Genomic DNA, 12,393 nt, shown 5'->3' with positions numbered 1-12,393 from the left:
ACTGGATGTCGCATAATTTTCTACAACTTAAAGACAAAACAGAAGTTCTGATAGTTGGATCAAAATCACAGAGAGACAAACTGACCCCTAAACTAAATATCCTGGGATTCATTTTTTAATCCCAAGCAAAAAAAAAAGTAGGTGTTGTCTTTGACTCTGATTTTAATTTTAAAGCGCATGTAAGTAATACTACTAAAATAGCATTTTAGCATTTAAAGAATATTGCAAAAATAAGACCATTTCTCTCTCATACAGAAAAATTAATGCATACATTTATAACTAGCAGGCTTGATTATTGTAATGCCCTGCTTTCTGGTCTACCAAAAACTACACTAAATAAACTACAACTTATACAAAACTCTGCTGCTCGAGTATGGACCAAGACCAAGAAGAGAAAACACATCACACCGATACTAAAATCATTACATTGGTTACCTGTTAGTTTTCGTATTGATTTTAAAAACCTTCCATTAGTTTATAAGGCATTGTATGGACATGCTCCAGACTATCTTTTAAAAATGCGTTCAGTACATGAGCCTGTAAGCACTCTCAGATTCTCTACTGTTAACAGTACCACACAGTAGAACTAAGAGATTTGGTGATGCTGCTTTTAGCCGCTGCGCTCCTCGCTCTCGAATAATCTTCCAGAAGAAGTAAGACGTGCTAGAAATATAAATAGTTTTTAAGTCTAAACTAAAAACATATCTTATATTTTTTTCCTTGTTTATTTTCTTTATTTTTAATACATTTTAATACACTTAAATTTGTAATCTTGTATTTTATTTGTACTTGTATTTTGTACATTCTCTGTGCCTGTAAAGCACTTTAAACTGCATTAAAGTCCACATGATATCAAAATTGACCATATTTACTCTGTTTGCCTAAATTGGTCGTTTTGTGGTGAACAATTCATCCATCCAAGTCAATCCACACACAAAAAATATTTGGCTTCGTAATCTTTAATCAAAATCTGAAAATGCCCCTCTGCATTAGAGGACCTTCCCTGATGACGTTGGTTTGACGGTTTTGGTGTTCGCTTAAAGAGAACTCCGGTCAATTTTAACATTGAGCTCAATTTTTTGTAAATTTGGAGTGCTGCCAATACAGAGAACAACAACAAAAATCAGTGTTGCCTACACCGTGTTATCCTCTTTTTAAAATTTGCACCCTATTGACTTGAATGGGGCACGTTTTAAACCTGCTTTTATCCTCTTAACATCCTTGATGTGTCATACAAGTGCCCAGCCATGTTGAGTGATTCCTTCAGAGTGAACACGGTGACTCTGACTGCAGTAGATGTGAAAGATATGAATAAAAATTATGTTATATCAGCCAGCGCACAGACCTGTATTTACATCCTGTTTTCGGTCGAAGTCCAAAGTAGTCGATTGTCGAGTTCACGCGCATAGGTTTAGTTACCTATGATCACGAGCGTGAACTCGACAACAGGATGTAAATACAGGTATTGCTGCTGTAAAGCCAAAACAATCTCTTCTTTCTTCTTCTTTGTTACGTTTAATGGCGGGTGGCAACCAGCATTATGGTGCATTACCGCCACCTACTATGTTGGAGTGTGGGCCAGAGCTTTCCTTCCCTTGAATAAAAAAAAAACAATAATAATAATAATAGTAATAATTCTAATAATATTACCTGCCCCTAAATTCTATTTATCAATCCAGTTTCTCTCAAATAACAGAATAACTTCCCTACTTCAATATCAAAAACATTTTTTAAACTTAATTCTTCCTGTTCCAACTTTCTACTTTCCTCCCTTAATACTTCCCGCTCTCGAGAACATTTTTGACAGTGAAGAATTACATGCTCGACTGACTCCTCTATTTGGCAATGTTCACACACTCCTGAAGGGTGTTTATTTATTAAGTGCAAAGTTTTATTAAGCCTAGTATGTCCAACCCTTAGCCTTGTCAAGATATTCTCCTCTTTATTGTTTCTTCTGGTTATCCTTCCTGTACCCACATCTTGCTGTAATATATAGAGATGTCGCCCTGTGTTTCTTGTCCACATTTGCACCACATCCAACTTCTTTAATGATGTTTTTCCAAAACAATCTGTTACTGTAATCTCCTATTATCACTGTAAAGCTGCTTTGAAACCGCCCATATTGTTAAAAGCGTTATATAAATGAAGTTGACTTGACTTAATTTAAAGGTAAATAAAATACAAAATAACAAAAAAATATTTTTTAAAGATGCATTAAAAATAAAAAAATATTATCAAAATGAAAAGATAAAAGCTTTCTGGACCATTTAAAAAAAAAATGTTTTAGTGGTTTTGGTCAATTTGACCCGCGAGGGAAGGATTTGTTACAGTTACGGGAAGAGAGGATGAATAATATGAGGCAAATAGAGGTAAATGCAAAAGGGTTTATGAAATTAATCCGTACGAATATGCTTCGGGGGAAATGTATCGGAGTAAAAGTAAAAGTTGAAAGAAATATAAAAAAAACGTTCAGTCAAGTAAAGCACAGATTCCCAAAAAGAATACAGTACCTAAGTACTGTAACGAAGTATTATTACTTAGTTACATTACACCACTGGATTTGCTCAATGTTGCCATACCTTTATGAAGATGACTGCTGTACATCTAAAAGGAAAGCTAGTCACACACACAGCAATGACTGCCTAAACATATTTATTGCACAAAACATAAAAGTACCTCTTATGACACTGTACATCAAATATCCACAGGTCTCTAGACAGTGGTTTTAAAGAGCGGATCCTCGCTGACGACCTGCTTGAGGATCCCGTTCTCGATGGTGGAGGGAGCGGGGCACTCGGGGGACGTGCTGCTGGGGAAGGCCTGGATGCTGGGCTCCCTCTGTCCTGGGATCTGGGGGTCCGGGAGGAACGGGAGGGTGGAGGCCTGTGGGGGTCCTGCCGCAGGACTCTCGGGGAACGATGGAAGGGTCATGGGCTTGTCCACAGGAGGAAGGACACTGACCGTCCCTTCAGGGCGCCTCACTGTGGTCTGACGCGCATGCTCGTGGTGGTGGTGGTGGTGGTGCTCGTGCTCATGGAGGTGTCTGTGTTTGTGCTCGTGGTCCAGGACCAGCTCGTGGTCGTGCTCGTGGGTCTCCTCCTTCTTGTGGGCGTACTGGTGGTGCTGGTGCTCCCACTCGCCCGGAGCGTGCTCATGGGCCTTGGCGTGATGGGCGTGAACATGCTCGTGATCGTGAGAGTGGGTGTGTGCGTGGCCCTCGCCGTGTCCGTGAGTGTGTTCATGGTCGTGTTTGTGTGTGTGGGGTTTGGTGTGGTCATGCTCATGGTCGTGTCCTGAAGACGAGTCCGTTGCGCCGCTGTGACTGTGGTCCAGTTCACCTCCGATCAAGTGCTTTTTCTTCTGCTCTTCAGCCGCCTAAAAACAACAGTAAATGAAAATCGGAATAACATCTAACTATGGGTAACTTGGCTGATTTTCAATTGGCTGTATGGTTAATGTTTTAGTTCAGTAAGGGTAGACAGACCAGTTTTATTGAGTGGTGAATTGCCCCTTTCAGAGAAGTGGTTTGCTTTGATCACAAACACACTCGAATGCTGTTGTAAAGGGTAATCTTACCTCCGGTTCGAAGATCTCACACTCAACACTGAGGTGCTCCTCGCCCATGGCTGGGACCGAGTGAGACGCTTTGCAGAATCCTTTGTGCTACACAAGGAAAGATCAGGAACATATGTGATAAATATTCCCTTTAAAGACAAACACAGCATACGACGACTGTATTTATAAGACTCTCCTACAGATAAGTCTGGTAACTCACCGCAAACTCGCATGCCATGACCTCACATTTGGAGAAATCAGCCACGTGGGTTTTGGAAGAGCAGGCCGTCTCTTGGATGGTGAACTCCACAGTGTAGAATCTTCCGAAGTGAAGCTATGAAGACGAATCATATACAAACATCATACAATTTGCACAAAAAAAGTGTTCTTCCTCATTTTTTTCTCATGCTTAGTCACTTGCTCACTTACTTACCGATGAGGAAACTTTTGTGATGTTCAGAGGAACGAAGTAGTTGGCCAGCGCACTCTCGTTATTGTATTTCTCCATGCCCATCCTCACGGTCTTCACGGCTTCTTCGTGGTCCTGGGGGAGCTGGACAGGGCAGTCTGGGCACCGTTCCCTGATTTTGGAGGCGGGCACTGCCGGGGGAGAGTCATGTTACTGCATTTGCCTTCTGTCAGCATTTGAGGATAAACCGTGTTGGGGAAAGTTACTTTGAAAAGTAATGCATTACAATCAGTGTTGGGGGGAAACGCATTACAAGTAACTTGAGTTACGTAATCAGATTACTTTTTCAAGTAACTAGTATAGTAACGCATTACTTTTAAAATTTACAACAAAATATCTGAGTTACTTTTTCAAATAAGTGTTTTCCCATTTATTGACTGACAGCTCTCCTGTCCTCATGTTGAGACAAATCATACGTGCAGATGTGTTGTGTGTGTGAACTTGATGGTTATTGTAGTTCTAGACTAAATGTGAGCGTGCATTTACTCATCTCACTTGCACACAAAAAAGATTCAATATTCAAAATGAATAAAATCAGTCAAATGCAGAATCAGAATACTATACAATGACTATAGAACATTTTTTTTTTATTGGTAAAGTAGGTGTTAAACTTTCTTCTCCTGTATCTATCCTTCCGTTATCCAGAATAACAGCAGGTTTGTTTGAGCGGCGCCCTCTACTGAACATGCGTGAATCTACACTTCCTTCAGTCTGAGCCAGGATTATTCATTCACTTTTGGTGTGAAAGGGTCTTTACATTTGTCCAAAAATAGCACTTTTTTGTTATAAGAAACAAGCCCAGCCCAGGTGTAAAAAGTAACGCAAAAGTAACGTAACATATTACTTTTTTTTAAATTAACTAAGTAATGCAATTAGTTACTTTTTAAGGCAATATTGTAATGCATTACTTTTAAAAGTAACTTTCCCCAACACTGATTACAATATTGCGTTACTCCCTTAAAAAGTAACTAATTGCGTTAGTTAGAAAAGTAATGCGTTACTTTACTCTTGCGTTACTTTTTCCCACCTGGGCTGAGCTTGTTTGTTTTTTTATAACAATTTTTGGGCAAATATAAAGGCCCTTTCATACCAAATTTGAAATAATAAGGCTGAAGGAAATGGAAATGTACACATATAGAGGGCGCAGCTCAAGCAAACCTTTCTGCTATTCTGGATTGCAGAACAATAGGATGCAGGAGAGGAATGTTTAACACTTACTTCACCAATAAAAACTAATTTTTCTTATGGTTTCACTGAATCATTGAAAGTCAGCAACAAGGACATTGGCCAATGAAGTAAGATTAAATGCATACGAGTATTTGTTTGTATATGTTGTATTTAACATTAATTATTGGAGGTTTGAGTAGTATTCTGATTGTGCATTTCACAGATTTTGAGGAACACTGATTTGTGTGTGTGTGTGTGTGTGTGTGTGTGTGTGTGTGTGTGTGTGTGTGTGTGTGTGTGTGTGTGTGTGTGTGTGTGTGTGTGTGTGTGTGTGTGTGTGTGTGTGTGTGTGTGTGTGTGTGTGTGTGTGTGTGTGTGTGTGTGTGTGTGTGTGTGTGTGTGTGTGTGTGTGTGTGTGTGTGTGTGTGTGTGTGTGTGTGTGTGTGTGTGTGTGTGTGTGCGCAAATGAGATGAGTAAATGCATGTTCACATTTAGTCTAGATCTAAAATCACCGTCATGTTCACACACACAACACATCTGCACTTGCTCACAATTACTCTCAACATGAGGACAGGAGAGCTGTCAGTCAATAAATGGGAAAACAAAGTAACTTCCATTACTTATTTGAAAAAGTATTTGTTGTAAATGTACAAGTAATGCGTTACTTTAGTTTCTTAAAAGTAATCTGATTACGTAACTCAAGTTAGTTGTAATGCAACACTGATGATAACCCCTAGTGTTTGGTCATTACCTGGCCTCACGGTGCAGCTGTACTTGTACAGGCGGGCGATTCTGTGAACTCGGTTCATGTACATAACTGCTTTGCACTGTCCATAGACCTGTCGGTTGAAAAGGCTGTTAAAATGCAGAACAAAACATCATTAACAAGTTATTTTAGTATTTTATGGATTAGCAAAACCATACTGGGTACTCTTCAGGGTTTCGGATTTCACAGTTTCTCCAGTTTTTCTTGCTGAGGACATGACAATTGGTCTCCAAAACATCAAGTGTGAGATAGAAGACAATCCCTGTTTCACCCTAAAAAGAAAAAAAAAAAACGTTAGTAAAATGTGAAGCCACAAAATGCGTCCCTTTAGATAGACATAGTCAATAGGATCCCTAAAAAGTAGTTAAGATAAAATGATTTTTAAATCAATTAAAATGATTACTCGTTTAATACTGTGTGTTGACTTGGAATGTAAAAGTCTCCATATGAACACAAGAACCTGAAAACGACTCACATGCTTCATGTGATGGACATTGCTGAGACGATCCAGGCTGAAGACGTAGCCCTCGGTGCGGTCCAGATTGATTTTGTTCATAGCTTCAGCGGCAGCGCCGCTCGCTACAGCGTCTTGGCAGGATCCGGGGGCCAACACGTCCACAGGGGCCCCGTGGACACACAGGAACGCCATCATCAATGCCACACACTGCTTCATGGTGGAGCTGCGCTCGTTCTCCCAGACACAGCAACAAAACTAGATGCTCCATGGAAGCTTGTTTATATGTCATTACAAAGCCACAAACCCCTCTCTCTTCTCCTGATTGGCTACTGACGCACTCACTCTTGGTGTGATCAGATGATTGATTTAAGGGAGAGGGCACGTTGCAACATGCTGTAGATCTGTATGGGTTACTGTTGGATGACGAGGTCGAATACCTCCAGTGTTTGCAAACTGAGGTTGAACCCTATAATCAAATCAACTGTGGATTTTGTAACACTTTCTTCTTATGTTGTGCAACATAAGGCCGTTGCTTTTATCTCGCTGCACTGAGGGTCATTCCCAGGAAACAGTGCGTCCCCATGATTTACTACTGATTTAATTAACCCGATGCTGAACCTCATTTAACTCTATTTAGTATGTAAAGATCTGACAAAAAATGTTGGTCACTCTTTAGGTTTCCTAAATTACTATGCACTTACATAACAAAATAAGTTCAATGTACTTATTGTGTTGATGTTATATTGCAAAGCATATTGAGGTGGATACGAGTCAGTTTAGGGACAAGTTTGGTGGTATGGTTTATGGTCAACAGTGTAATTATAGATACTTATAATTATAGAAATGAATAACTGCTGTAATTGCATACAAGTATTATTATTTTTTCAAATATAAGTACAACGTAAAAACGTATGCTGTCAAATTCCTGTTAGTTTTGACTCACCATGTTTTGTCACACTAATGCATTCATCAGTCACCATCATTAACACCTGTATATATGTTCAGTTCTGTTCGAGTCAAGTCAAGTCATCTTCATTTATACAGCGCTTTTAACAATGTAGATTGTTTCAAAGCTGCTTTACAGAGATAAACGTATAATTTAAGGTAACAGATTATTTTGGCTTTATAGCGGTTCTTGAATATTTTCCAGCTAAAGTTAGCTTTGATTGATTCACTTCCGTCGCAACGATCATTAGTTATTACAGTTTTTCTCAGTCGCTTTGGTGCATTTCTCACATCACTATTTACATTTGCACAACAGTTAGTTCAACCTCCACAACATTTAGTCATTTGTGCACATCATAGTAGCCGTTTCTCATTCCTTCGAACAAATTGCAAATGCTTTTGGACATGCATCAATTGCTTTCATACAACTCTCTGCTGTTTTCAAACATTATCATTTGCTTATGTCATGTCAATCAAAATTAACTATACTTGTGAATGCTGAATAGTCATTCCATATAAAACTAATAGTCCTCCTTTCATTGCTTGAGTCATTACATACAAAAATTTTGAACTAGTTGTCAAAATCTGTCAAGCTAATTTTACAAAAAACATTTAATCTTTTTTTTTCCTGAAAATGTCTTCTAAATTGAACAATTTATCTTAGGTGAATCTCAACTTTCACTGATGCGAAGGGGTGTGTGAAGCATTACTAGTTGCAACCAATGATAAGCTACTTCTCTACAATCACTGTCAGAGCTGAATCCCATAAACCCCCACTTTACAAGCATATATGAACCAAGCAGGACATAGTACCATTTCTAAAATACTGTGACAGAAATGGAAGGCCAGCCTCGTGGAAGAGGGGTGAGGGGGAAGGGGAAGGGGAAGAAGAGGCCAAGTACATAGGCGGATCCCTGATGAAATCAGGGCTACAATTGTGGATCATGTTGTCAATCACGGCCTCACAATGGCTGAGGCTGGTCGAAGGGTGCAGCCAAATGTTGGGAGAACCACTGTAAATTCAATTATTCAAACATTTCGTCGGGAGAACAGGTGTGTATAAATGGCATATCCCCAGTCTTGCTCCATACAACACACAACATCTGCTGACTTTGTTAGACACTCTTTACAGGGACATAATCCCTGAGAATGAGAGGGGTCTAACTGGAGACCATCTGAGCAAGCATGTTGTTGTTTTGGATTGCATTGCAAGAGATGATATTCGCTGTGATGTAGATGAAATTATGTGGCCAGACAGAGAGGAATGTCTGGATGTGCATGAATGATTACAGTACTATGTATGTTGTATGTTCAGTTCCAATATGTACTGCAGTATAGTTTACAGTTGTGCACAGCTCTACCCAAAGGGAGTTTATGTTTGTTGTAAATAAGGGTGTATTTTTTCTTTTGCACAATGCTGTGAACAAATTAGAATTGCAAAGAGCATATGCAGTAAAAATGTGAAACATTCAGTGTCTTGTAGTTACCTCACTAAATACAGTAATGTGTAACTTCACTGTATTTTTCAAATGGCTGTGCAAATAGTATATAGTGCTGTCTTGAGCATTTTCAGGTAGTGTCACCAATATCTGACTTTTTTGCATTGGAAAACATTTACAGAGTAAACTGTCATAATGAAAACATGACAAAGCCATTTGACTATCTTGTTCATAAGCAATGGTGTCAAGACTTTTCATCTTGATGACACTGACACTTTCATTGACATGAATACTTGCTTTTGAGGAATGAGCGATCCATTTTGAGCAAGTGACACGCTTTTGCAGGTTATCAACTAGGTTTTGCAGTTTGTACTAATTGTTTTGAGAACTGCATTAACTGTTGTGCAAATGTAAATAGTGATGTGAGAAATGCACCAAAGCGACTGAGAAAAACTGTAAATTAGGGGCTGCTGAGACGACACCGTTCTCTCTACACAGACTTTAGACGCGAACCTGTGAGAAACACTGATGGCGCTCACGTGCGCATCAAGAATTAATTCTATAGTTATGTGTGTTTGAATATATGTGCGCATGTCTGTAATTCTCTACAAACCAAGCCTAAAACTACTTGTCCTGCCTATAAATCAGTGTCCGGTGAAAACTATAAATTTTTTCAGTGTCCGGTGTTGTCTATGTTAAGTGTGTGTTGCTATCTGTTCGCCTTTCTGTTGGATCTTTAGAGAATAAACCTTTTGATTCGTATACGTCTTCTTCATCTGTCTGCAAGCAACCACACATGACATATGTACACAATAAATGCACTATATATAAAGTGGGACCAAAATGTTTTAATTTCTCTATTTAGAGAAATTGCAGAATTTGTCTTTGCTGTTTGTATTTCAGGGCTGTGTTTTCTGAGAATGAACCCTGAAACCTTGTCTTCGGATCATTCCCCCCCCCTGGTAAACTAATCATCTAACACAACATGCCATTAAACTATCCAAATTAGGCGTGGATTGATTTCATTGTTCTTTAGACTGTGGCTTAATTTGTAACTTTTTTTACATTTTACTCATGTATATTGATTCCTAAGCTTTGCATGTTTAAACTCTACCATGCAAACATAAGATTATGTCACACTGTGATCTGTGGACTATGATACTTGCAGTTGCAAGGTCAATACCATGTTGTTCTAGAGATGTTGTGAACACAGCATTATGTATGCTTAAAGGGGTCAAATGATATGATAAAGTCCACTTGTAATGTTAAGAAAGTTTAAAAACAGATTTTTGCTGCTGTCTCTAAGAATCCTCCCCTTCACATGAGCTTCTCTGATCACAAGCTGTACTTATTATATGTATATTGTCAAATATAATAGTTTTAAACTAAACTATCTTTCAATAACAGCCTCTTTTAAATTAAAAGTCTATTACATGTACTGCACAAGTTGTTAAGATCTGACTGCAGTTATCAGTAATATGAGTAATTATGAGTGTCTGCAGAACGGGTAGGAGAGGTGGGGGAGTAGCTGCTCTTTTTAAAGATGTCTATCCATGTAAGCAAATATCATTTGGTAATTACCCGTCTTTTGAATATCTGGGTATTGTGTTAAAAGGTGCTCCACGCATTTTACTAATCATTGTTTACAGGCCTCCAAAATACTCTTCAGCCTTTGCTGAGGACTTTACAGAACTGTTATCAACCATATCCTCAGAGTTTGACTGTTTTGCTATTTCTGGAGATTTTAACATCCACATAGACAATGCAGAAAACAATATGGCAAAAGAAATCAAAACTGTTTTAAAAACTTTTGATCTGACTCAGCATGTACATGGACCGACACACAATCGTGGACACACTCTAGATTTACTTATCAGTAAGGGTCTAAACATTTCATCGATTGTTATTAAGGATGTAGCACTGTCTGATCATTTCTGTATTTTCTTTGATATATTGATCTCTCCTGCCATTGAAGCTAGATCTGTGTCTGTCAAAAAGAGATGCTTAAATGAGAACACTAGTGTACTATTTATGAAGGCTATATCTTTAACACCAAGCATATCTGCTGACTCTGTTGATTTTCTCCTTGATTCTTTTAACTCGAAAGTTAAAAGTGTAATTGATGATATTGCTCCAGTGAAGGTCAGGAAGAGTGGTAGACAAAAGGCACCTTGGAGAAACTCAACAGCAGTGCAAAATATGAAAAGACAATGCAGAAAAGCAGAGCGCATGTGGCGGAAGACAAAACTTGTAGTCCATTATAACATCTACAAAGACACCATCCATGCTTTCAATATGGAACTAGGCAAAGCTAGACAGACTTTCTTCTCAAATATTATTAACAGCAACTTAAACAACACACGCACTCTTTTTGCTACTGTTGAGAGATTAACAAACCCCCCGAGCCAGATTCCCAGTGAAATGCTCTCAGACAGCAAGTGCAGTGAGTTCGCTTCTTTCTTCTCTGAGAAAATCAATAATATCAGAAAGGTGATCAGCACATCCCTGAGTTGCACTGGGGTCAGACAGATCAGACCACAACCTGAGAAAGTAGTTACTATGTCTGATTTCAAAGAAATTGATGGCAAAATTTTGGAAGAAACCGTACAGCACCTTAAAACATCAACCTGCGCCCTTGACGCTCTTCCCACATCTTTCTTCAAAAGTGTGTTAAACAGCTTAGAAGCAGATCTCCTAGAAGTGGTAAATGCCTCACTTCTCTCTGGAAGTTTTCCAAACTCCCTGAAAACTGCAGTTGTCAAACCCCTCCTAAAAAAGAGTAATCTTGATAAGACTATATTAAGCAATTATAGACTGATCTCAAATCTTCCTTTCATTGGCAAGATCATTGAAAAAGTTGTTTTCAATCAGCTGAACAAATTCTTAAGCTCGAATGGATACTTTGACAATTTTCAATCTGGTTTCCGATCGCATCACAGCACAGAGACAGCGCTCATAAAGATAATTAACGATATTCGCTTAAATACTGATACAGGCAAATTATCAGTGTTGGTACTGCTCGACCTCAGTGCTGCATTTGACACTGTTGATCACAACATACTTCTTGACAGGCTGGAAAACTGGGTGGGTCTTTCTGGGATAGTCCTAAAATGGTTCAGGTCATACTTAGAAGCGAGAGGTTATTATGTGAGTATAGGAGACCATAAGTCTGAGTGGACATCCATGACATGCGGAGTTCCTCAAGGCTCAATTCTTGTGCCACTCCTATTCAACCTGTACATGCTTCCAATGAGCCAAATAATGAGAAAGAACCAAATCTCTTACCACAGCTATGCAGACGACACACAGATCTACTTAGCCCTATCGCCAAACGATTACAGCCCCATTGACTCCCTGTTCCAATGCATTGATGAAGTAAACAGCTGGATGTGCCAAAACTTTCTTCAGTTAAACAAAGACAAAACTGAAGTCATTGCGTTTGGAAACAAAGATGAAGTTCTCAAGGTGAATGCATACCTTCACTCTAGAGGTCAAACAACTAAAAATCAAGTCAGGAATCTTGGTGTGTCTCTAGAGTCAGACCTTAGCTTCAGTAGTCATGTCAAAGCAATAACTAAATCGGCATATTATCAT

At 38.9% G+C, this 12,393-nt stretch overlaps 1 protein-coding gene across 1 annotated transcript; it reads right to left on the bottom strand.

Annotated features, from left to right (window-relative positions):
- Positions 1 to 2,635: 2,635 nt before the first annotated feature.
- fetub (fetuin B) lies at positions 2,636 to 6,675 on the bottom strand. Its single transcript, XM_079593633.1, has 7 exons — positions 6,434 to 6,675; positions 6,117 to 6,230; positions 5,944 to 6,031; positions 3,989 to 4,155; positions 3,776 to 3,889; positions 3,577 to 3,663; positions 2,636 to 3,375 (listed from the first exon to the last, which is right to left on the bottom strand). Exons 1-7 carry the CDS (start codon positions 6,629 to 6,631, stop codon positions 2,713 to 2,715), a joined length of 1,431 nt encoding a protein of 476 aa, XP_079449759.1. The 5' UTR covers positions 6,632 to 6,675; the 3' UTR covers positions 2,636 to 2,712.
- Positions 6,676 to 12,393: the final 5,718 nt, after the last annotated feature.

The sequence above is a fragment of the Phoxinus phoxinus genome (assembly GCF_949152265.1).
Source record: "Phoxinus phoxinus genome assembly, chromosome: 20".
Lineage (NCBI taxonomy): Eukaryota > Metazoa > Chordata > Actinopteri > Cypriniformes > Leuciscidae > Phoxinus > Phoxinus phoxinus.
This window is presented reverse-complemented; position numbering and strand designations above follow the sequence as displayed.

Coding starts and splice junctions, on each gene's coding strand:
- fetub (XM_079593633.1), bottom strand. CDS start 6,631: ATGAAGCAGTGTGTGGCATTGATGATGGCGTTCCTGTGTGTCCACGGG. Junction 3,890..3,988: donor TCACAAAAGTTTCCTCATCG/GTAAGTAAGTGA, acceptor TCGTCTTCATAG/CTTCACTTCGGAAGATTCTA. Junction 3,664..3,775: donor TCATGGCATGCGAGTTTGCG/GTGAGTTACCAG, acceptor TTCCTTGTGTAG/CACAAAGGATTCTGCAAAGC.